At 45.2% G+C, this 26,875-nt stretch overlaps 1 protein-coding gene across 1 annotated transcript; it reads right to left on the bottom strand.

Annotated features, from left to right (window-relative positions):
• Nucleotides 1-10,522: 10,522 nt before the first annotated feature.
• Nucleotides 10,523-12,077, bottom strand: LOC129832765 (musculin-like). The gene is made up of 2 exons (XM_055896766.1): nt 11,631-12,077; nt 10,523-10,600 (listed from the first exon to the last, which is right to left on the bottom strand). The coding sequence occupies exons 1-2, from the start codon at nt 12,075-12,077 to the stop codon at nt 10,523-10,525; spliced, it is 525 nt and encodes a 174-aa protein (XP_055752741.1).
• Between the last annotated feature and the right edge of the window lie 14,798 nt (nt 12,078-26,875).

Raw genomic sequence — 26,875 nt, forward strand, 5'->3', positions numbered from 1 at the left:
CTTCTATAGTACTGGCCTGTCCTTCTATAGTAATATTTAGTCATTCTATAGTACAGACAGGTCCTTCTATAGTACTGGTAGGGTAGTTCTATAGTCATATTTAGTCATTATGTAGTATGGATCCCCATTAGTTCCTGCCAAGGCGGCAGCTACTCTTCCTGGGGTTTATTATGGATCCCCATTAGTTCCTGCCAAGACAGCAGCTACTCTTCCTGGGGTTTATTATGGATCCCCATTAGTTCTTGCCAAGACAGCAGCTACTCTTCCTGGGGTTTATTATGGATTCCCATTAGTTCCTGCCAAGGCAGCAGCTACTCTTCCTGGGGTTTATTATGGATCCCCATTAGTTCCTGCCAAGACAGCAGCTACTCTTCCTGGGGTTTATTATGGATCCCCATTAGTTCCTGCCAAGACAGCAGCTACTCTTCCTGGGTTTATTATGGATCCCCATTAGTTCCTGCCAAGGCAGCAGCTACTCTTCCTGGGGTTTATTATGGATCCCCATTAGTTCCTGCCAAGGCAGCAGCTACTCTTCCTGGGGTTTATTATGGATCCCCATTAGTTCCTACCAAGGCAGCAGCTACTCTTCCTGGGGTATATTATGGATCCCCATTGGTTCCTGCCAAGGCAGCAGCTACTCTTCCTGGGGTTTATTATGGATCCCCATTAGTTCCTGCCAAGGCAGCAGCTACTCTTCCTGGGGTTTATTATGGATTCCCATTAGTTCCTGCCAAGGCAGCAGCTACTCTTCCTGGGGTTTATTATGAATCCCCATTAGTACCTGCCAAGGCAGCAGCTACTCTTCCTGGGGTTTATTATGGATCCCCATTAGTTCCTGCCAAGGCAGCAGCTACTCTTCCTGGGGTTTATTATGGATCCCCATTAGCTGATGCCAAGGCAGCAGCTACTCTTCCTGGGGTTTATTATGGATCCCCATTGGTTCCTGCCAAGACAGCAGCTACTCTTCCTGTGGTTTATTATGGATCCCCATTAGTTCCAACCAAGGCAGCAGCTACTCTTCCTGGGGCTTATTATGGATCCCCATTAGTTCCTGCCAAGGCAGCAGCTACTCTTCCTGGGGTTTATTATGGATCCTCATTAGTTCCTGCCAAGGCAGCAGCTACTCTTCCTGGGGTTTATTATGGATCCCCATTAGTTCCTGCCAAGACAGCAGCTTCTCTTCCTGGGGTTTATTATGGATCCCCATTAGTTCCTGCCAAGGCAGCAGCTACTCTTCCTGGGGTTTATTATGGATCCCCATTAGTTCCTGCCAAGGCAGCAGCTACTCTTCCTGTTTTTTTTTTATGGATCCCCATTAGTTCCTGCCAAGGCAAAAGCTACTCTTCCTGTGGTTTATTATGGATCCCCATTAGCTGATGCCAAGGCAGCAGCTACTCTTCCTGGGGTTTATTATGGATCCCCATTAGTTCCTGCCAAGGCAGCAGCTACTCTTCCTGGGGTTTATTATGGATCCCCATTAGTTCCTGCCAAGGCGGCAGCTAGTCTTCCTGGGGTTTATTATGGATCCCCATTAGTTCCTGCCAAGACAGCAGCTACTCTTCCTGGGGTTTATTATGGATCCCCATTAGTTCTTAACAAGACAGCAGCTACTCTTCCTGGGGTTTATTATGGATTCCCATTAGTTCCTGCCAAGGCCGCAGCTACTCTTCCTGGGGATTATTATGGATCCCCATTAGTTCCTGCCAAGACAGCAGCTACTCTTCCTGGGGATTATTATGGATCCCCATTAGTTCCTGCCAAGACAGCAGCTACTCTTCCTGGGGTTTATTATGGATCCCCATAAGTTCCTGCCAAGGCAGCAGCTACTCTTCCTGGGGTTTATTATGGATCCCCATTAGTTCCTGCCAAGGCAGCAGCTACTCTTCCTGGGGTTTATTATGGATCCCCATTAGTTCCTACCAAGGCAGCAGCTACTCTTCCTGGGGTTTATTATGGATCCCCATTGGTTCCTGCCAAGGCAGCAGCTACTCTTCCTGGGGTTTATTATGGATCCCCATTAGTTCCTGCCAAGGCAGCAGCTACTCTTCCTGGGGTTTATTATGGATTCCCATTAGTTCCTGCCAAGGCAGCAGCTACTCTTCCTGGGGTTTATTATGGATCCCCATTAGTTCCTGCCAAGACAGCAGCTACTCTTCCTGTGGTTTATTATGGATCCCCATTAGTTCCTGCCAAGGCAGCAGCTACTCTTCCTGGGGTTTATTATGGATCCCCATTAGCTGATGCCAAGGCAGCAGCTACTCTTCCTGGGGTTTATTATGGATCCCCATTGGTTCCTGCCAAGACAGCAGCTACTCTTCCTGTGGTTTATTATGGATCCCCATTAGTTCCTGCCAAGGCAGCAGCTACTCTTCCTGGGGCTTATTATGGATCCCCATTAGTTCCTGCCAAGGCAGCAGCTACTCTTCCTGGGGTTTATTATGGATCCTCATTAGTTCCTGCCAAGGCAGCAGCTACTCTTCCTGGGGTTTATTATGGATCCCCATTAGTTCCTGCCAAGACAGCAGCTTCTCTTCCTGGGGTTTATTATGGATCCCCATTAGTTCCTGCCAAGGCAGCAGCTACTCTTCCTGGGGTTTATTATGGATCCCCATTAGTTCCTGCCAAGGCAGCAGCTACTCTTCCTGGGGTTTATTATGGATCCCAATTAGTTCCTGCCAAGGCAGCAGCTACTCTTCCTGTGGTTTATTATGGATCCCCATTTGCTGATGCCAAGGCAGCAGCTACTCTTCCTGGGGTTTATTATGGATCCCCATTAGTTCCTGCCAAGGCAATAGCTACTCTTACTGTGGTTTATTATGGATCCCCATTAGCTGATGCCAAGGCAGCAGCTACTCTTCCTGGGGTGTATTATGGATCCCCATTAGTTCCTGCCAAGGCAATAGCTACTCTTCCTGTGGTTTATTATGGATCCCCATTAGCTGATGCCAAGGCAGCAGTTACTCTTCCTGGGTTTATTATGGATCCCCATTAGTTCCTGCCAAGGCAGCAGTTACTCTTCCTGGGGTTTATTATGGATCCCTATTAGTTCCTGCCAAGGCAGCAGCTACTCTTCCTGGGGTTTATTATGGATCCCCATTAGTTCCTGCCAAGGCAGCAGCTACTCTTCCTGGGGTTTATTATGGATCCCCATTAGTTCCTGCCAAGACAGCAGCTTCTCTTCCTGGGGTTTATTATGGATCCCCATTAGTTCCTGCCAAGGCAGCAGCTACTCTTCCTGGGGTTTATTATGGATCCCCATTAGTTCCTGCCAAGGCAGCAGCTACTCTTCCTGTTTTTTTTTTATGGATCCCCATTAGTTCCTGCCAAGGCAATAGCTACTCTTCCTGTGGTTTATTATGGATCCCCATTAGCTGATGCCAAGGCAGCAGCTACTCTTCCTGGGGTTTATTATGGATCCCCATTAGTTCCTGCCAAGGCAGCAGCTACTCTTCCTGGGGTTTATTATGGATCCCCATTAGTTCCTCCCAAGGCAGCAGCTACTCTTCCTGGAGTTTATTATGGATCCCCATTGGTTCCTGCCGAGGCAGCAGCTACTCTTCCTGGGGTTTATTATGGATCCCCATTAGTTCCTGCCAAGGCAGCAGCTACTCTTCCTGGGGTTTATTATGGATCCCCATTAGTTCCTGCCAAGTCAGCAGCTACTCTTCCTGGGGTTTATTATGGATCCCCATTAGTTCCTGCCAAGGCGGCAGCTAGTCTTCCTGGGGTTTATTATGGATCCCCATTAGTTCCTGCCAAGACAGCAGCTACTCTTCCTGGGGTTTATTATGGATCCCCATTAGTTCTTAACAAGACAGCAGCTACTCTTCCTGGGGTTTATTATGGATTCCCATTAGTTCCTGCCAAGGCCGCAGCTACTCTTCCTGGGGATTATTATGGATCCCCATTAGTTCCTGCCAAGACAGCAGCTACTCTTCCTGGGGATTATTATGGATCCCCATTAGTTCCTGCCAAGACAGCAGCTACTCTTCCTGGGGTTTATTATGGATCCCCATAAGTTCCTGCCAAGGCAGCAGCTACTCTTCCTGGGGTTTATTATGGATCCCCATTAGTTCCTGCCAAGGCAGCAGCTACTCTTCCTGGGGTTTATTATGGATCCCCATTAGTTCCTACCAAGGCAGCAGCTACTCTTCCTGGGGTTTATTATGGATCCCCATTGGTTCCTGCCAAGGCAGCAGCTACTCTTCCTGGGGTTTATTATGGATCCCCATTAGTTCCTGCCAAGGCAGCAGCTACTCTTCCTGGGGTTTATTATGGATTCCCATTAGTTCCTGCCAAGGCAGCAGCTACTCTTCCTGGGGTTTATTATGGATCCCCATTAGTTCCTGCCAAGACAGCAGCTACTCTTCCTGTGGTTTATTATGGATCCCCATTAGTTCCTGCCAAGGCAGCAGCTACTCTTCCTGGGGTTTATTATGGATCCCCATTAGCTGATGCCAAGGCAGCAGCTACTCTTCCTGGGGTTTATTATGGATCCCCATTGGTTCCTGCCAAGACAGCAGCTACTCTTCCTGTGGTTTATTATGGATCCCCATTAGTTCCTGCCAAGGCAGCAGCTACTCTTCCTGGGGCTTATTATGGATCCCCATTAGTTCCTGCCAAGGCAGCAGCTACTCTTCCTGGGGTTTATTATGGATCCTCATTAGTTCCTGCCAAGGCAGCAGCTACTCTTCCTGGGGTTTATTATGGATCCCCATTAGTTCCTGCCAAGACAGCAGCTTCTCTTCCTGGGGTTTATTATGGATCCAAATTAGTTCCTGCCAAGGCAGCAGCTACTCTTCCTGGGGTTTATTATGGATCCCCATTAGTTCCTGCCAAGGCAGCAGCTACTCTTCCTGGGGTTTATTATGGATCCCAATTAGTTCCTGCCAAGGCAGCAGCTACTCTTCCTGTGGTTTATTATGGATCCCCATTTGCTGATGCCAAGGCAGCAGCTACTCTTCCTGGGGTTTATTATGGATCCCCATTAGTTCCTGCCAAGGCAATAGCTACTCTTACTGTGGTTTATTATGGATCCCCATTAGCTGATGCCAAGGCAGCAGCTACTCTTCCTGGGGTGTATTATGGATCCCCATTAGTTCCTGCCAAGGCAATAGCTACTCTTCCTGTGGTTTATTATGGATCCCCATTAGCTGATGCCAAGGCAGCAGTTACTCTTCCTGGGTTTATTATGGATCCCCATTAGTTCCTGCCAAGGCAGCAGTTACTCTTCCTGGGGTTTATTATGGATCCCTATTAGTTCCTGCCAAGGCAGCAGCTACTCTTCCTGGGGTTTATTATGGATCCCCATTAGTTCCTGCCAAGGCAGCAGCTACTCTTCCTGGGGTTTATTATGGATCCCCATTAGCTCATGCCAAGGCAGCAGTTACTCTTCCTGGGGTTTATTATGGATCCCCATTAGTTCCTGCCGAGGCAGCAACTACTCTTCCTGGGGTTTATTATGGATCCCCATTAGTTCCTGCCAAGGCAGCAGCTACTCTTCCTGGGGTTTATTATGGATCCCCATTAGTTCCTGCCAAGGCAGCAGCTACTCTTCCTGGGGTTTATTATGGATCCCTATTAGTTTCTGCCAAGGCAGCAGCTACTCTTCCTGGGGTTTATTATGGATCCCCATTAGTTTCTGCCAAGGCAGCAGCTACTCTTCCTGGGGTTTATTATGGATCCCCATTAGTTCATGCCAAGGCAGCAGCTACTCTTCCTGGGGTTTATTATGGATCTCCATTAGTTCCTGCCAAGGCAGCAGCTACTCTTCCTGGGGTTTATTATGGATCCCCATTAGTTCCTGCCAAGGCAGCAGCTACTCTTCCTGGGGTTTATTATGGATCCCTATTAGTTCCTGCCAAGGCAGCAGCTACTCTTCCTGGGGTTTATTATGGATCCCCATTGGTTCCTGCCAAGGCGGCAGCTACTCTTCCTGGAGTTTATTATGGATCCCCATTAGTTCATGCCAAGGCAGCAGCTACTCTTCCTGGGGTTTATTATGGATCCCCATTAGTTCCTGCCAAGGCAGCAGCTACTCTTCCTGGGGTTTATTATGGATCCCCATTAGTTCCTGCCAAGGCGGCAGCAACTCTTCCTGGGGTTTATTATGGATCCCCATTAGTTCCTGTCAAGACAGCAGCTACTCTTCCTGGGGTTTATTATGGATCCCCATTAGTTCCTGCCAAGACAGCAGCTACTCTTCCTGGGGTTTATTATGGATCCCCATTAGTTCTTGCCAAGACAGCAGCTACTCTTCCTGGGGTTTATTATGGATTCCCATTAGTTCCTGCCAAGGCAGCAGCTACTCTTCCTGGGGTTTATTATGGATCCCCATTAGTTCCTGCCAAGACAGCAGCTACTCTTCCTGGGGTGTATTATGGATCCCCATTAGTTCCTGCCAAGACAGCAGCTACTCTTCCTGGGGTTTATTATGGATCCCCATTAGTTCCTGCCAAGGCAGCAGCTACTCTTCCTGGGGTTTATTATGGATCCCCATTAGTTCCTGCCAAGACAGCAGCTACTCTTCCTGGGGTTTATTATGGATCCCCATTAGTTCCTGTCAAGACAGCAGCTACTCTTCCTGGGGTTTATTATGGATCCCCATTAGTTCCTACCAAGGCAGCAGCTACTCTTCCTGGGGTTTATTATGGATCCCCATTAGTTCCTGCCAAGGCAGCAGCTACTCTTCCTGGGGTTTATTATGGATCCCCATTAGTTCCTACCAAGGCAGCAGCTACTCTTCCTGGGGTTTATTATGGATCCCCATTGGTTCCTGCCAAGTCAGCAGTTACTCTTCCTGGGGTTTATTATGGATCCCCATTAGCTGATGCCAAGGCAGCAGCTACTCTTCCTGGGGCTTATTATGGATCCCCATTAGTTCCTGCCAAGGCAGCAGCTACTCTTCCTGTGGTTTATTATGGATCCCCATTAGTTCCTGCCAAGGCAGCAGCTACTCTTCCTGGGGTTTATTATGGATCCCCATTAGCTGATGCCAAGGCAGCAGCTACTCTTCCTGGGGCTTATTATGGATCCCCATTAGTTCCTGCCAAGGCAGCAGCTACTCTTCCTGGGGTTTATTATGGATCCCCATTAGTTCCTGCCAAGGCAGCAGCTACTCTTCCTGGGGTTTATTATGGATCCCCATTGGTTCCTGCCAAGGCAGCAGCTACTCTTCCTGGGGTTTATTATGGATCCCCATTGGTTCCTGCCAAGGCAGCAGCTACTCTTCCTGGGGTTTATTATGGATCCCCATTGGTTCCTGCCAAGGCAGCAGCTACTCTTCCTGGGGTTTATTATGGATCCCCATTGGTTCCTGCCAAGGCAGCAGCTACTCTTCCTGGGGTTATTATGGATCCCCATTGGTTCCTGCCAAGGCAGCAGCTACTCTTCCTGGGGGTTATTATGGATCCCCATTGGTTCCTGCCAAGGCAGCAGCTACTCTTCCTGGGGTTTATTATGGATCCCCATTGGTTCCTGCCAAGGCAGCAGCTACTCTTCCTGGGGTTTATTATGGATCCCCATTGGTTCCTGCCAAGGCAGCAGCTACTCTTCCTGGGGTTTATTATGGATCCCCATTGGTTCCTGCCAAGGCAGCAGCTACTCTTCCTGGGGTTTATTATGGATCCCCATTGGTTCCTGCCAAGGCTGCAGCTACTCTTCCTGGGGTTTATTATGGATCCCCATTCTTTCCTGCCAAGGCAGCAGCTACTCTTCCTGGGGTTTATTATGGATCCCCATTGGTTCCTGCCAAGGCAGCAGCTACTCTTCCTGCGGGCTAGCAAAATTAAGGCAGTTATATATATATTAAAACAATTACAATACATTCATAATATATTTCACATCACATTACGTGTGTTCACTTAGGCCCCTGCTCTACTACCACATATCCACAGTATAAAATCCATGTGTACGTGTGTATCATCATCATAGACTCCACTTGTTGAAATGTTATTAAAGGAAAACCTAGGGTCCAGTTCAAGCTAGATGGGTTCATGTTTCTAGCTGGTACTATCAGATATAATAACCATGACAACCATAAAGGGTAAATAGCTGTGACGCAATGTGGATCACACAAGGCCTTTGTTCCAAATCTTTTCCCTTTAAAGTGCACTACTTTTGGCCAGAGCCATATGGGCTCTGGTTGAACGAAGTGCAGTATAGGCTATAGGGAATAGGGTGCCATTTGGGACGCAGAATATGTGATTAACTCTTTGAGAGAGTGCCCTCTGTCACGGCCTGTGAAACTGGGCCCCTTCTAATAAGGGCTTTGGGAGGATCTAATTGATTACAGAGCGGTTGAATGCACAGATGTACTGTGACTGAATAAAAATACTTTTTTTTATGAGAAACAAATATAACTTTTTCACACGGGCAAAACTAACACTGGGAAAGTCCCAACCCCACCCTCTGCACATTTAGCTAACGCTTATCACTATTGAACACTGTATATTGAGTATTGGGATATTGGGAATGGGATATTTGTTATTGGGTATTGGGAATGTGATATATAATATTGGGTATTGGGAATGGGGAGGGGATATTTGTTATTGGGTATTGGGAATGGGATTTTTGTTATTGGGTATTGGGAATGGGATATTTGTTATTGGGTATTGGGAATGGGATATTTGTTATTGGGTATTGGGAATGGGAATGGGATATTGGGTTTTGGGTATTGGGAATGGGATATTTGTTATTGGGTATTGGGTATTGGGAATGGGGTATTGGGAATGGGAATTGGATATTTGTTATTGGGTATTGGGAATGGGATATTGGATATTGGATATTGGGTATTGGGAATGGGATATTGGATATTGGGGTATTGGGGTATTTGGTATTAGGTACTGGGTACTGGGGTATTGGGAATGGGATATTTGTTATTGGGTATTGGGAATGGGATATTTGTTATTGGGTATTGGGAATGGGATATTTGGTATTGGGTATTGGGAATGGGATATTTGGTATTGGGTATTGGGTATTGGGAAGGGATACTTGGTTTCTGGTATTGGATATTGGATATTGGGAAGGGATACTTGTTATTGGGTATTGGGTATTGGGTATTGGGATATTGGATATTGGAGTATTGGATATTGGAGTATTGGGTACTGGGGTATAGGGTGTTGGGCATTGGGTATTGGTTACTGGGGTTTTGGGGTGTTGGGTATTGGGTACTGGGTTATTGGGGTATTGGGGTATTGGGTACTGGGTTATTGGGGTATTGGGGTATTGGGTATTGGGGTATTGGGGTATTGGATATTGGGGTATTGGGGTATTGGATATTGGGGTATTGGGGTATTGGGTATTGGGTATTGGACATTGGGGTATTGGGGTATTGGGTATTGGGGTATTGGGTATTGGGGTATTGGGGTATTGGGGTAATGGGGTATTGGGGTATTGGGTATTGGGGTATTGGGGTATTTGGGTATTGGGGTATTGGATATTGGGGTATTGGGTATTGGGGTAATGGGGTATTGGGGTATTGGATATTGCTATGTCTTTTGGGTGTTTGGCATTGGACATCAACAATCTGTAATTGTATGACATAGGCCTGTTCCTGATGATCTTTTCTCCAAACGAATGGAAATGAACAACAAAACTGCATCCAGTGTAAAGCATTATTGTACGTTGCTATTTACAGCATGGCTTGAAATAACAAAACACAGGGTGCTGTGCTTAGACCACTGACAGAACAAGACACCACATAACAACGAAACAACCATATAAAAACATCTGTTTTCTCCTCCCAACAGAGCTTCCTCATTAAGGAAATGTTCTCCTCGTCTTGCTTTAAGAGTGTCCTCTCCATCGCTTTGAAGAAACTGGCCATTCTAGATGCTTATCGGCAGATTTATTAAAAAATTATAAACATGCTCCCAAAGACTCTCCTTACTGCATTACAAGTAAAGTTGGAATAGAGTTCAAAGTGGATACTCTGTGTGAGAGTGAGAGAGAGAGAGAGAGAGAGAGAGAGAGAGAGAGAGAGAGAGATAATGGGAGAGAGAGAGAGAGATAATGGGAGAGAGAGAGAGAGATAATGGGAGAGAGAGAGAGAATGAGAGAGAGATAATGGGAGAGAGAGAGAGAATGAGAGAATGAGAGAATGAGACAGAGAGAGAGAGAGAATGAGAGAGAGAATGAGAGAGAGAGAGAGAATGAGAGAGAGAGAGATAATGAGAGAGAGAGAGAGAGAGAGAGAGAGAGAGAGAGAGAGAGAGAGAGAGAGAGAGAGAGAATGAGAGTGAGAGTGAGAGAGAGAATGAGAGCGAGAGAATGAGAGAGAGAGAGAGAGAGAACGAGAGAAAGAGAATGAGAGAGAGAGAGAGAGAGAGAGAGAGAGAGAGAGAGAATGAGAGAGAGAGAGATTTTTATACAAAGGACAAAAAATACTTGAAATTAGTTCCAAATGGCATCCACCCTATTCCCAATATAGTGCAGTATTTTAGTGCACTATGTAAAGAATAGGGCGCCAGCAGCCAGGGTAGAACAGGACTGTCCCAGCAGAGAGAGAGAGATCACTCCTGTCCTATGATATAACGCCACACAGTCCGGCTGCAGAGATGTCCTTGTTGTCCTCTGATCTACCTACCACAAATGGCCAAGTCTGTAGACAGAGAGAGAGAGAGATCGATTGAATAAATAGACAGGATATATTAGCAACATAAAAAAGGCAGCATGAATAGGAATGATATTTGATTTACCATCATGGTGTTATTATAGTATCTTAGCCTTATAGTATCTTATAGTATCTTCAGACACAAAGTAGACTCATCAATTGTCTGACTCTCACCACCCCTTTCCGCAAAAAAGCAATGGATGAAATTTGTTGTGTTTTCCTACACATTTTACACAGCACATTTTCCTACACTTTTTACACAGCACATTTTCCTACACATTTTACACAGCACATTTTTCTACACATTTTACACAGCACATTTTCCTACACATTTTACACAGCACATTTTCCTACACATTTTACACGGCACATTTTCCTACACATTTTACACAGCACATTTTCCTACACTTTTTACACAGCACATTTTCCTACACTTTTTACACAGCACGTTTTCCTACACATTTTACACAGCACGTTTTTCTACACATTTTACACAGCACGTTTTTCTACACATTTTACACAGCACATTTTCCTACACATTTTACACAGCACATTTTCCTACACATTTTACACAGCACATTTTTCTACACATTTTACACAGCACATTTTCCTACACATTTTACACAGCACATTTTCCTACACATTTTACACAGCACATTTTCCTACACATTTTACACAGCACATTTTCCTACACATTTTACACGGCACATTTTCCTACACATTTTACACAGCACATTTTCCTACACATTTTACACAGCGCATTTTCCTACACATTTTACACAGTGCATTTTCCTACACATTTTACACAGCACATTTTCCTACACATTTTACACAGCACATTTTTCTACACATTTTACACAGCACATTTTTCTACATGCAATAGAATGAGTTGGTCTGGATTAGAGAGTCTGCTAAATTACAAAAAAAAATTATAATAGACATTTGTGACTTTCAAATCCAAGTTGACAAGGGCTCTGGGAACAGATAGAGACATTGTCTAATATATAAGGCTTCCTACCAGGCTGACAGGGTGTACAACGCTGCTCTCGAAGTGGTTGTCTTGTAGTAGCTGTCGGAGGTGTGTTATATAGCTAGATGCTAGTCGCAGCGTGTCCAGTTTGGACAGTTTGGTATCGGCCGGTACCCACGGCAGGCACGTTTTCAGTCTGGAAAACGCTTTGCTCAGCAGCCTCATCCTCGCCCTCTCTCTGGCGTTTGCAGCGTTCCTTTGCATCTGCCGACCATCCTTTTGATGAAGTTGTTTTCCTCTGGCAGCGGTGCCGTGCGATCGCTTGGTTTGGACTTCGTAACCGTCGTCAGTACCGAACTCGTCGTCTGAGCGCTCGTTGGAAGTGTAACGTCTCTGTGCAACGTTCCGTTTTGTTTTGTTGCTTTCAAATGGTGCGTCAGTCCGTTTGTGACGTGTCTCAATGTCCTCTCCGTCGCTTACTGAGCCGGTGGACATGCCTGTCGGTTTCACCTCTGCCCTGTAGCAGGACAGAGGAGTCACTGGAGAGTTACAGGTGGGATATACCTGATCAAACCTCTTCTAGTTTGATGCTATGTCTGTCCATAGGTGGTTTTAGAAATATACGTAATTTTTCTGATCCAGGAAGGTGAAGGCTGCTTCTTCAAACAAAATGAAAAGGAAAAAAAGGATTTAAAAATGTCCTTAGTTGATCCATCTCATCCTCAGATGTCAAAATGACATTCCTGGTTTAGGAATGTTGCCATTGTTATCATGTAGCCTGACTTAGCCTACCAGTAGATTGAAAGTTTAGTTCAGAATGAAGTGTGTATTCTCTTATCCTCTCTTGTATAGCGAGTCAAGTCTTTGTAAAACGGAAACCTGCCGCCACTCTCATTCGGCTAATTTAAATGTCCTGGAATTGGCAGGGTGACAATGTTTTCAGCAACATTTCCCCACCTCTCTCTCTCTCTCTCTCTCTCTCTCTCTCTCTCTCTCTTTCTCTCTCTCTCTCTCTCTTTCTCTCTCTCTCTCTCCTCTCTCTTCTCTGTTCTCTCTCTCTCTCTTTCTCTCTCTCTCTCTCTCTCTCTCTCTCTCTCTCTCTCTCTCTCTCTCTCTCTCTCTCTCTCTCTCTCTCTCTCACACACACACACACACACACACACACACACACACACACACACACACACACACACACACACACACACACACACACACACACACACACACACACACAGAGTAGGAGTAAGGAGTAACCAGTCATCCCCAATACCAAAGTACAGTATGCTAGAGGAAAGGTCACTGTGGTTTAGAGATAGAGAGAGAGAGAGGGTTACTCCTTTACTACTGATGAAGCATCTATAAAACAATGTTTGACGGGGACATTATCTGGAAATAGGATTATGGTAGAATTTCCCAGATGTTCTGAAATTGTTTTTCCAGACAATCTAAGGACACACTGTGACCTACTGCACCGTAGTGTAACGATAACTAACCCAACTACCTCATCCCCATATTGATTCTATTTACTTATTTGCTCTCATGAACACCAGTATTTCTACTTGCTCATCTTCATCTGAACATGTATCACTGGCGTGTTAATTTGCTCAATTGTAATTACTTCGCTACGATGGACTATTTATTGCCTTACCTCCTTACTCCATTTGCACACACTGTATTCATAGATTTTCTATTGTGTTATTGACTGTACGTTTGTTCATCCCATATGTAACTCTGTGTTGTTGTTTGTGTCCCACTGCTTTGCTTTATCTTGGCCAGGTCGCAGTTGTAAATTAGAACTTGTTCTCAACTGGCCTACCTGGTTAAATAAAGGTGAAATAAAAATAAATTCTTTAAAAAAAGTAATGTTAGAGGTTTTACTGGGACAGGGGCAAAGTGAAAACCTACAGTACCAATACTGGGTGACAAATGGCTTCCTATTCTCTATATATAGTGCACTACTTTTAGACCAGAGCCCTATGGCACTCTATTCCCTATATAGTGCACGACTCTTTACTGATGTACATCAGCCATTACAGTGTACTGTGAACAAACACTTCATTTTACAGCAGCTTACTTCATACACTTCCAGCTTGTTGTCAGAAAGCGTTTCAGAACATTACTCAGTTCCTTCATCCTAGTCCCTCTACAGAACCTTCCTCAGTTTCCTCACCCTAGTTCCTCTCTAAACCTTCCTCAGTTTCCTCATCCTAGTCCCTCTACAGAACATTCCTCAGTTTCCTCATCCTAGTTCCTCTCTAAACCTTCCTCTCTGAACCTTCCTCAGTTTCCTCATCCTAGTTCCTCTCTAAACGTTCCTCTCTGAACCGTCCTCAGTTTCCTCATCCTAGTTCCTCTCTGAACCGTCCTCAGTTTCCTCATCCTAGTTCCTCTCTGAACCGTCCTCAGTTTCCTCATCCTAGTTCCTCTCTGAACCGTCCTCAGTTTCCTCATCCTAGTTACTCTCTGAACCTTCCTCAGTTTCCTCATCCTAGTTCCTCTCTGAACCTTCCTCAGTTTCCTCATCCTAGTCCCTCTACAGAACCTTACTCAGTTTCCTCATCCTAGTTCCTCTCTAAACCTTCCTCAGTTTCCTCATCCTAGTTCCTCTCTAAACCTTCCTCAGTTCCCTCATCCTAGTTCTTCTCTAAACCTTCCTCAGTTTCCTCATCCTAGTTCCTCTCTGAACCTTCCTCTCAGAACCTTCCTCAGTTCCCTCATCCTAGTTACTCTCTGAACATTCTTCAGGTTCCTCATCCTGGTTCCTCTCAGAACATTCCTCAGGTTAGCTACAGTAGATGACAGTATACAGGACAATCAAACCGATCGTGTAGTGGTATGGGAGAGAAGTACACTACACCAGCCGTTCTCCAACCTCTCCTCAGGGATCCCCAGCCGTTCTCCAACCTCTCCTCAGTGACCCCCAGCCATTCTCCAACCTCTCCTCGGGGATCCCCAGCCGTTCTCCAACCTCTCCTCAGTGACCCCCAGCCATTCTCCAACCTCTCCTCAGTGACCCCCAACCATTCTCCAACCTCTCCTCAGGGATCCCCAGCTCTCACATGTATTTTAGCTAGCACACCTGATTCAACTAGTCAACTAATTAGCAAGCCCTTGACTAGGTGAATCAGGTGAGCTATTTCAGAGCTACAACAACACTGTGAAATGTGTGGTGTTCCCGAGGAGAGGTCTGAGAACCGCTGATGTAGTGTGCATCTCTCAACCATCCCATGATCCCACCCTCACACATAGTGTTCCCCTTTGGTAACAGACATGTCTGACGACCTTATCAAAAGAGGCTAATCCTGTGTGCGTTTGGGTTTGGGTTACCGCAGACGTAGCGTTCTTTCACACGCAGGCCCACGTGCTTCGGCCACAGCTGTCAGCTTTTCCCACGACATCTGGAGCACTGGCATGACCTGGGCGTGGCAAGGGGGTAGGGGTTAGGGAGGGAACCCCGTGCTTTATCAGGGGATTCCCCAATGCATTATTTTTTATATTTTTTATTTAACATTTTAATAAACTTGGCATGCAGCTGTTGTATTGGTGTCTTAGGCATGAGTTAGTCCACATTTTGCTTTATCAAGGGATTCCCCAATGCACCATTGTATGTGTCCCAAATGGCACCCTATGTAGTGCACTACTTTAGACCAGAGTCCTATGGAACCCTATTTCCTATGTAGTGCACTACTTTAGACCAGAGTCCTATGGAACCCTACCCTACGCACCCAGCACTCCACTGAAGCACCTGCCTTTCATCCCAGCGTGCTTCCCAGGGTTCCATTATTCCCTTCTGTGGTAAGAAGGTTCTAACGATGATCTTAACACTATGAAGGCCTCTGGGTAAGGAGACCCTGAACTTGACTCCACCCATTCGGCTCCGATCAGAATGATTATAACATTCTTTTTAAAGACGTTATCTCCCATGTGAAGTGGAGATAACCTTTTCCCCACAGCAACACAGTCAGAATCCTCCTCCTTTTTCTGAGGAAATATTCCCAGTACATGAGACATCTATGAGTAGTCATGTAATCCCCCCCATAATTGGGTTGTGCTTTTACTACACTAGCAACGCTGGGTCAACGATAATCTACAAGGCACAGCTGAGATCCATGCTCCATTCTGGTGTCACACGGGCCATGCCAAATTCACTAGAAAGTAAAAAGGGATGGATGGATGGGAAAGGATGGACGGAGAGATAGAGGGATGGAGAAGAGCTACTGTACACCGCTGCTCTCCACAGCACCCAGGCAGCTGATTGGAGTAGAGCTACTGTACACCGCTGCTCTCCACAGCATCCAGACAGCTGATTGGAGGAGAGCTACTGTACACTGGGGCTCTCCACAGCATCCAGACAGCTGATTGGAGGAGAGCTACTGTACACCGCTGCTCTCCACAGCATCCAGACAGCTGATTGGAGGAGAGCTACTGTACACCGCTGCTCTCCACAGCATCCAGACAGCTGATTGGAGGAGAGCTACTGTACATCGCTGCTCTCCACAGCATCCAGACAGGTGATTGGAGGAGAGCTACTGTACACCGCTGCTCTCCACAGCATCCAGACAGCTGATTGGAGGAGAGCTACTGTACACCGCTGCTCTCCACAGCATCCAGACAGCTGATTGGAGGAGAGCTACTGTACACCGCTGCTCTCCACAGCATCCAGACAGCTGATTGGAGGAGAGCTACTGTACACCGCTGCTCTCCACAGCATCCAGACAGCTGATTGGAGGAGAGCTACTGTACATCGCTGCTCTCCACAGCATCCAGACAGCTGATTGGAGGAGAGCTACTGTACACCGCTGCTCTCCACAGCATCCAGACAGCTGATTGGAGGAGAGCTACTGTACACCGCTGCTCTCCACAGCATCCAGACAGCTGATTGGAGGAGAGCTACTGTACACCGCTGCTCTCCACAGCATCCAGACAGCTGATTGGAGGAGAGCTACTGTACATCGCTGCTCTCCACAGCATCCAGGCAGCTGATTGGAGGAGAGCTACTGTACACCGCTGCTCTCCACAGCATCCAGGCAGCTGATTGGAGGAGAGCTACTGTACACCGCTGCTCTCCACAGCATCCAGACAGCTGATTGGAGGAGAGCTACTGTACACCGCTGCTCTCCACAGCATCCAGGCAGCTGATTGGAGGAGAGCTACTGTACACCGCTGCTCTCCACAGCATCCAGAATTGAGATTTCCAAAATGCTATGTCTCTCTTTAAGACCTTGTCTATAAAAGGTCATGACACTTAGGACCGTAGAAACACGTCATACGCCTTCATCTGGGTGTAATGCGGAAGTGAGAGTTGAAAGGAGTCGAATATCTCTTCCAGGGACTGAATACGACATCTTCTTGTGAGACCTGCGCAGTTTAATTTTTTTTCCGGGCGGGAGGCAGAACCTGGACTCGGCTCCTGGAAAACGCTCATTAAAGGTGAATATGACCTCTGCCTACGATATTATTTGATACATGTCACAAAATCATCCTAAAGTATGTTTTTTCAATATACTTTAATTATATTATTGCTATTTATTCTGGACTTTAGACGTGATGCTTTGGAAGAATTTTTTGAAGAAAGACAGATTAGCGCCGCACGGCCATTGTGCTTGCTAAACCAAGAGGGAAATAGTTCGTTCTGAAACCCAACTAAAGACTGTACTGGACATTGGACCCCGTTACAACATTCTGATGGAATATCAACAAAGATAAGGACCCAATTTGGGATGCTTTTTCATATATCTGTCGAACTGTGCTGTGCTAGCGCTTGACTAGAATCAATGCTGCCGTATGCTAGCTAATGTTGTAAGCTAATATAACGATATATTGTGTTTTCGCTGTAAAACACTTCAAAAATCGGAAATATTGGCTCTATTCACACGATATTTGTCTTTCATTAGCTATCCACCATATGTTTTTCTGAAATGTTTTATGAGGTGTAATTAGTAGTTGACGTTGGTGTCTGTATTTTCTCTGGCTACTCCCGGTCGATTTCAGACTGTAGCTATGATGGGAGCAGTAATGTAAAAATGATTTATAGCTAAAATATGCACATTTTATGAACAAAACATAGATTTATTGTGTAACATGTTATAGGACTGTCATCTGAGGTAGTTTTTTCTGGGTTCTTTAGGTTGGTTCTAGGTTAGTTCGTTTGGCTTGTGCATGCTACTTGAATCATAATTCATACATCATAATCATAATCATACGTGTCTGTCCACTTTTTTATTTGGTGGTGAGCTAACATAAATATATGTGGTGTTTTCTCTGTAAAACATTTAAAAAATCGGACATGTTGGCTGGATTGACAAGATGTTTATCTTTCAAATGCTGTATTGGACTTGTTAATGTGTGAAAGTTAAATATTAAAAAAAAATAGATTTTGAATTTCGCGCCCTGCAGCTGTTGTCATATTTGTACCAACGTCGGGCTTGCAGCCCAAACAGGTTAATGAATTCATAGACACACCATCATTTAGGTGTATGTGACTTGTGGCTTTTATGTTGTTTCTGTTGTTACATTTCCCTTCTGAGATATAGTGTTACAGGAAGTTAGGAACTCCACTCACCCATAGGTGTTACTGATCTGGGTTTAACATATCGTCTGTAAGGGGTGCGTAACCGGTGGAAGAGAAGTCAGACGCAGGAGAGCAGAACTTGGTAATAGCCAGAGCAGTTTATTAATAGCAAAACCAACGGCATAAAAATAACAAGATATGGGTACAAAAACCTGTCGCGCACCAATCAACACGTGCACGTGCACAAGCACTTGCAATAAACAATCCCACACAAAGACATGGGGGGAACAGAGGGTTAAATACCCAACAAGTGATTGAGGGAATTGAAACCAGGTGTGAGGAAAAACAAGACAAAACACATGGAAAATGAAAAGTGGATCGATGATGGCTAGAAGAGCGGCGACGCCGACCGCCGAGCGCCGCCCGAACAAGGAGAGGAACCGACTTCGGCGGAAATCGTGACATCGTCTCAGAAACTGATATAGTTTCGTCATTAAGATCATAATGAACAAGATCATATGGACAGACTTTTTTTATCCAATCCCGGTCCTGATGGCGGAGTTGAATGAAGAGTTTGTGGGTTTGATTCCCTTCCGGCATTAGCTACATACTAAACCCTGAACGAAGATGCTGTCATTCTACATCCTCCTTCTAAACATCTAGCTAAACATAGTGAAATGTGGATAGCTGTTGTTCACTAAGTGACTGCTAAACCTGATCCATGTCTGTATATCATGATGTAATTCTGTATCTACATCCGGTATTCCCAAACTGGGGAATGCGCAATGCCGTCGGGGATATGCTAACTAAAAATGTGATTCACATAAAAATTATATATACACTGCTCAAAAAAATAAAGGGAACATTAAACAACACAATGTAACTCCAAGTCAATCACACTTCTGTGAAATCAAACTGTCCACTTAGGAAGCAACACTGATTGACAATACATTTCACATGCTGTTGTGCAAATGGAATAGACAAAAGGTGGAAAATATAGGCAGTTAGCAAGACACCCCCAAAAAAAGAGTGATTCTGCAGGTGGTGACCACAGACCACTTCTCAGTTCCTATGCTTCCTGGCTGATGTTTTGGTCACTTTTGAATGCTGGCGGTGCTCTCACTCTAGTGGTAGCATGAGACCGAGTCTACAACCCACACAAGTGGCTCAGGTAGTGCAGTTCATCTAGGATGGCACATCAATGCGAGCTATGGCAAAAAGGTTTGCTGTGTCTGTCAGCGTAGTGTCCAGAGCATGGAGGCGCTACCAGGAGACAGGCCAGTACATCAGGAGACGTGGAGGAGGCCGTAGGAGGGCAACAACCCAGCAGCAGGACCACTACCTCCGCCTTTGTGCAAGGAGGTGCACTGCCAGCGCCCTGCAAAATGATCTCCAGCAGGCCACAAATGTGCATGACTGACCCCAGATTGTGTTTTCCAGGTGTAACTCGGGCAGTTGTTGTTGCCATTCTGTACCTGTCCCGCAGGTGTGATTTCCGGATGTACCGATCCTGTGCAGGTGATGTTACATGTGGTCTGCCACTGCGAGGACGATCAGCTGTCCGTCCTGTTTCCCTGTAGTGCTGTCTTAGGCGTCTCACAGTAATGACATTGACATTTTTGCTCTGGCCACATCTGCAATCCTCATGCCTCCTTGCAGCATGCCTACGGCATGTTCACGCAGATGAGAAGGGACCCTGGGCAACTTTCTTTAAGTGTTTTTCAGAGTCAGTAGAAAGGCCTCTTTAGTGTCCTAAGTTTTCATAACTGTGACCTTAATTGCCTACCGTCTGTAAGCTTTTAGTGTCTTAACAACCGTTCCACAGCTGCATGTTCATTCATTGTTTATGGTTCATTGAACAAGCATGGGAAACCGTTTTAAAACCCTTTACAATGAAGATCTGTGAAGTTATTTGGAATTTACAATTTTACAATTTACAAACAAGGACTCTCCGAAACTATATTCAACGTGTGGAAACAAAATTGAGGCTATGATTAAGAAGCTGGAGCTCTTTTCTTTCTGCATTAAAAACTTCTTTGGGATCGGTGTCCCATCCACGGGACAGTAGGCTAGTAGTCCTGCGGGACGGTTGAGCTTACGTAGGGTAATGCGATTAGCATGAGGTTGTAAGTAACAAGAAAATTTCCCAGGACATAGACATATCTGCTTTTGGCAGAAAGCCAAAACTGCACTGTCCAATTTACAGTAGCTATTACAGTGAAATAATACCATGCTATTGTTTGAGGAGAGTGCAACATTTGGAACATGAAAAATTATTAATAAACAAATTAGGCACATTTGGGCAGTCGTGATACAACATTTTGAACAGAAACACAATGGCTCATTTGATCAGTCTAAAACTTTGCCTATATACTGCTGCCATCTAGTAGCCAAAATCTAAATTGCACTTGGGCTGGAATAATACATTACAGTCTTTCTCTTGCATTTCACAGATGATGGACAAAAAAATACAAAGGAACGGTTGTTTTTTTTCTTTTATATTATCTTTTACCAGATCTAATGTGTTATATTCTCCTACATTCCTTTCACATTTCCACAAACTTCAAAGTGTTTCCTTTCAAATGGTACCAAAAACATGCATATCCTTGCTTTAGGGCCTCGGTTGTTGTAAGAAACGGACCAAGGCGCAGCGTGTGTTGAGTTCCACATATTTAATTACAGTGAAACTTCTTCAACAAAACAATAACGAGCAACAAAACGTGACTACGTGGTGCAACAAGCACAAAACCAAACAATATCCAACAAAAATGGCTACCTAAATATGATCCCCAATTAGAGGCAACGATTACCAGCTGCTTCTAATTGGGAACCATACAAAACATCAACAGAGAAATATTGAACTAGAACACCACCTTGTCACGCCCTGACCTACTACACGCGTGACAGTACCCCCCCAGCCCCCCCCCCCCCCTCAAAGGTGCGGACTCCGGCCGCAAAACCTGAAACCAAACTGTGAGGGTAGGGGGGGTGACTAGTGTCGGTGGCGGCTCCGGTGCAGGTCGCCGCCCCCGCCCAGACCCCGGATCCGGTACAAAGGAAGGCCCCTGCCTTGGAGCGGGACTGGACGCCGTGCCTGGACTGGGCACCGGCACAGAGGAAGGCTCCTGCCATGGAGCGGGACTGGACACCGTACCTGGACTGGGCACCGGCACAAAGGAAGGCTCCTGCCATGGAGCGGGACTGGACACCGTACCTGGACTGGGCACCGGCACACAGGAAGGCTCCTGCCATGGAGCGGGACTGGACACCGTGGCTGGACTGGGCACAGGCGCAGAAGAAGGCTCCGGCCATGGCACCGGCGCAGGAACCTCCGGGCCGTGGACCGTCACTGGAAGCTCCGGGCCGTTGACCGTCACTGGAAGCTCCGGACCGTTAGTGTTCTATATACTGTTGGAAGGGTCCCAGACCCTTAGAGTTCTATGTACTGTGAGAAGGGTCCCAAACCATTAGAGTTCTATATACTGTAGGAAGGGTCCCAGAGCATTAGAGTTCTATATACTGTAGGAAGGGTCCCAAACCATTAGAGTTCTATATACTGTAGGAAGGGTCCCAAACCATTAGAGTTCTATATACTGTAGGAAGGGTCCCAAACCATTAGAGTACTATATACTGTTGGAAGGGTCCCAAACCATTAGAGTTCTATATACTGTAGGAAGGGTCCCAAACCATTAGAGTACTATATACTGTTGGAAGGGTCCCAAACCATTAGAGTTCTATATACTGTAGGAAGGGTCCCAAACCATTAGAGTTCTATATACTGTAGGAAGGGTCCCAAACCATTAGAGTACTATATACTGTAGGAAGGGTTCCAAACCATTAGAGTTCTATATACTGTAGGAAGGGTCCCAAACCATTAGAGTTCTATATACTGTAGGAAGGGTCCAAAACCATTAGAGCACTATATACTGTCGGAAGGGTCCCAAACCATAAGAATTCTATATACTGTAGGAAGGGTTCCAAACCATTAGAGTACTATATACTGTAGGAAGGGTCCCAAACCATTAGAGCACTATATACTGTCGGAAGGGTCCCAAACCATTTGAGTACTATATACTGTCGGAAGGGTCCCAAACCATTATTTTACATTACATTTAAGTCATTTAGCAGACGCTCTTATCCAGAGCGACTTACAAATTGGTGCATTCACCTCATGTTATCCAGTGGAACAACCACTTTACAATAGTGCATCTAAATCTTTTAAGGGGGGGGGGGTTAGAAGGATTACTTTATCCTATCCTAGGTATTCCTTAAAGAGGTGGGGTTTCAGGTGTCTCCGGAAGGTGGTGATTGACTCCGCTGACCTGGCGTCGTGAGGGAGTTTGTTCCACCATTGGGGTGCCAGAGCAGCGAACAGTTTTGACTGGGCTGAGCGGGAACTGTACTTCCTCAGAGGTAGGGAGGCGAGCAGGCCAGAGGTGGATGAACACAGTGCCCTTGTTTGGGTGTATTGCCTGATCAGAGCCTGAAGGTACGGAGGTGCCGTTCCCCTCACAGCTCCGTAGGCAAGCACCATGGTCTTGTAGCGGATGCGAGCTTCAACTGGAAGCCAGTGGAGAGAGCGGAGGAGCGGGGTGACTTGAGAGAACTTGGGAAGGTTGAACACCAGACGGGTTGCTGTAGGAAGGGTCCCAAACCATTAGAGTACTATATACTGTAGGAAGGGTCCCAAACCATTAGAGTACTATATACTGTAGGAAGGGTTCCAAACCATTAGAGTTCTATATACTGTAGGAAGGGTCCCAAACCATTAGAGTTCTATATACTGTAGGAAGGGTTCCAAACCATTAGAGTTCTATATACTGTAGGAAGGGACCCAAACCATTACAGTACTATATACTGTAGGAAGGGTCCCAAACCATTAGAGTTCTATATACTGTAGGAAGGGACCCAAACCATTAGAGTACTATATACTGTAGGAAGGGTCCCAAACCATTAGAGTACTATATACTGTAGGAAGGGTTCCAAACCATTAGAGTTCTATATACTGTACGAAGGGTTCCAAACCATTTGAGTTATATATACTGTAGGAAGGGTCCCAAACCATTTGAGTACTATATACTGTCGGAAGGGTCCCAAACCATTATTTTACATTACATTTAAGTCATTTAGCAGACGCTCTTATCCAGAGCGACTTACAAATTGGTGCATTCACCTTATGATATCCAGTGGAACAACCACTTTACAATAGTGCATCTAAATCTTTTAAGGGGGGGGGGGGGTTAGAAGGATTACTCTATCCTATCCTAGGTATTCCTTAAAGAGGTGGGGTTTCAGGTGTCTCCGGAAGGTGGTGATTGACTCCGCTGACCTGGCGTCGTGAGGGAGTTTGTTCCACCATTGGGGTGCCAGAGCAGCGAACAGTTTTGACTGGGCTGAGCGGGAACTGTACTTCCTCAGAGGTAGGTAGGGAGGCGAGCAGGCCAGAGGTGGATGAACGCAGTGCCCTTGTTTGGGTGTAGGGCCTGATCAGAGCCTGAAGGTACGGAAGTGCCGTTCCCCTCACAGCTCCGTAGGCAAGCACCATGGTCTTGTAGCGGATGCGAGCTTCAACTGGAAGCCAGTGGAGAGAGCGGAGGAGCGGGGTGACTTGAGAGAACTTGGGAAGGTTGAACACCAGACGGGCTGCTGTAGGAAGGGTCCCAAAGCATTGGAGTTCTATATAATGTAGGAAGGGTCCTAAACCATTAGAGAACTATATACTGTAGGAAGGGTCCCAAACCATTAGAGCACTATATACTGTTAGAAGGGTCCCAAACCATTAGAGTTCTATTTACTGTAGGAGGGTCCCAGACCATTAGAGTTATATATACTGTAGGAAGGGTCCCAAACCATTAGAGTGCTATATACTGTAGGAAGGGTCCCAAATCATTAGAGTACTATATACTGTAGGAAGGGTCCCAGACCATTAGAGTTATATATACTGTAGGAAGGGTCCCAAACCATTAGAGTACTATATACTGTAGGAAGGGTCCCAAACCATTAGAGTTCTATATACTGTAGGAAGGGTCCCAAACCATTAGAGTACTATATACTGTTAGAAGGGTCCCAAACCATTAGAGTTCTATATACTGTCGGAGGGTCCCAGACCATTAGAGCACTATATACTGTAGGAAGGGTCCCAAACCATTAGAGTTCTATATACTGTAGGAGGGTACCAGACCATTAGAGCACTATATACTGTTAGAAGGGTCCCAAACCATTAGAGTACTATATACTGTAGGAGGGTCCCAAACCATTAGAGTACTATATACTGTAGGAGGGTCCCAAACCATTAGAGTTATATATACTGTAGGAAGGGTCCCAAACCATTAGAGTGCTATATACTGTAGGAAGGGTCCCAAACCATTAGAGTTCTATATACTGTAGGAAGGGTCCAAAACCATTAGAGCACTATATACTGTAGGAAGGGTCCCAAACCATTAGAGTTCTATATACTGTTGGAAGGGTCCCAAACCATTAGAGTTATATATACTGTAGGAAGGGTCCCAAACCATTAGAGTTCTATATACTGTAGGAAGGGTCCCAAACCATTAGAGTTCTATATACTGTAGGAAGGGTCCCAAACCATTAGAGTTCTATATACTGTAGGAAGGGTCCCAAACCATTAGAGTTCTATATACTGTAGGAAGGGTCCCAAACCATTAGAGTTATATATACTGTAGGAAGGGTCCCAAACCATTAGAGTTATATATACTGTAGGAAGGGTCCCAAACAATTAGAGTTATATATACTGTAGGAAGGGTCCCAAACAATTAGAGTTCTATATACTGTAGGAAGGGTCCCAAACCATTAGAGTTCTATATACTGTAGGAAGGGTCCCAAACCATTAGAGTTCTATATACTGTAGGAAGGGTCCCAAACCATTAGAGTTCTATATACTGTAGGAAGGGTCCCAAACCATTAGAGTTCTATATACTGTAGGAAGGGTCCCAAACCATTAGAGTTCTATATACTGTAGGAAGGGTCCCAACCCATTAGAGTACTATATACTGTAGGAAGGGTCCCAAACCATTAGAGTTCTATATACTGTAGGAAGGGTCCCAAACCATTAGAGTACTATATACTGTTAGAAGGGTCCCAAACCATTAGAGTTCTATATACTGTCGGAGGGTCCCAGACCATTAGAGCACTATATACTGTAGGAAGGGTCCCAAACCATTAGAGTTCTATATACTGTAGGAGGGTACCAGACCATTAGAGCACTATATACTGTTAGAAGGGTCCCAAACCATTAGAGTACTATATACTGTAGGAGGGTCCCAAACCATTAGAGTACTATATACTGTAGGAGGGTCCCAAACCATTAGAGTTATATATACTGTAGGAAGGGTCCCAAACCATTAGAGTGCTATATACTGTAGGAAGGGTCCCAAACCATTAGAGTTCTATATACTGTAGGAAGGGTCCCAAACCATTAGAGTTCTATATACTGTAGGAAGGGTCCCAAACCATTAGAGTTCTATATACTGTAGGAAGGGTCCCAAACCATTAGAGTTCTATATACTGTAGGAAGGGTCCCAAACCATTAGAGTTATATATACTGTAGGAAGGGTCCCAAACAATTAGAGTTCTATATACTGTAGAAAGGGTCCCAAACCATTAGAGTTCTATATACTGTAGGAAGGGTCCCAACCCATTAGAGTACTATATACTGTAGGAAGGGTCCCAAACCATTAGAGCACTATATAAATAAGGTACCAGACTATTAGAGTAACGGATGGCTATAATGTACATGCTTATTGCTAAGGCCATGGGAATAATTACCTTTTAAGGCTTAGCAGTTATACATATGATTTTGACGGGGACATTTTAATATTTTGTCCATCAACATTTGCCCAACAACATGGTTTCTCAGGGGTTTTTACCTCAATAAAATGATTTAAGTGGTTCCCAAATGGAACCCTATCTCCTGCAGTATATAGTGCACTACTTTTACCAGAGCCCTACGGGTAGTAGGGTAGTTGTAAACGTTACAGATTGCCATTCGTGACACAACCCCAGTCCACTCAGTGGTGTGCCTGATAGACAGAGGGGACAGGTGCAAAGCTCAAGCTATGACATGGTCGGTGGCCATTTTGTGTTTTCTTCCCCAACTGGACGCTTGGTTCCCATGGTCACCACTGTGGTTCCACAGCTGCAGAGCGAAACGAATGGTGTGTGACAAGAAATGAACATATGGCCATTAAGAGAGTATTCATCTCAAGTGGCACACTATTCCCCTTTATAGGGCATTACTTTTGACTAGAGCTCTGTGGACCTGGATAAAAATGAGTTCCCTATAGGGAATAGGGTACCATTTAGGACATGGCCAATGGAATCATTGAGGAGGATATCTGTGACTCCTTATAACAGAGTCAACCTGTATTTGAGACTAGATTTAAATGGGTTTCATAGTAAACTTTAAGATGTAGGTATTACCCTTTGACCAAGCTATTTTTGACGCAGATTTAAATGGTTTAACAGTAAACTTGCATTGTGCATTGACTCATTTATTTTTTGATGTTGGGACTTTTAAACAACTTTATAAGTTACTTAAAGATGTTACACTTATTCCATGTTTAGGGATAGGGCTGTGTGAATTGGTAACAACAGCTGTTAGTAGCAGATCACTATTTTATATGGTAAAATCTCCTGTTCTACTTTGTTCTGGATTTGGCACATTTCGCTAATCCATTTGTGCTAGAACATGTTGCTGACACCGAGGCTAACTATGCTATCTGTTATGCTACCACTTAGTACAGATTTAACAGATTGCACACTT

The sequence above is a fragment of the Salvelinus fontinalis genome, chromosome 34, assembly GCF_029448725.1.
Source record: "Salvelinus fontinalis isolate EN_2023a chromosome 34, ASM2944872v1, whole genome shotgun sequence".
In the NCBI taxonomy this organism is placed as follows: domain Eukaryota; kingdom Metazoa; phylum Chordata; class Actinopteri; order Salmoniformes; family Salmonidae; genus Salvelinus; species Salvelinus fontinalis.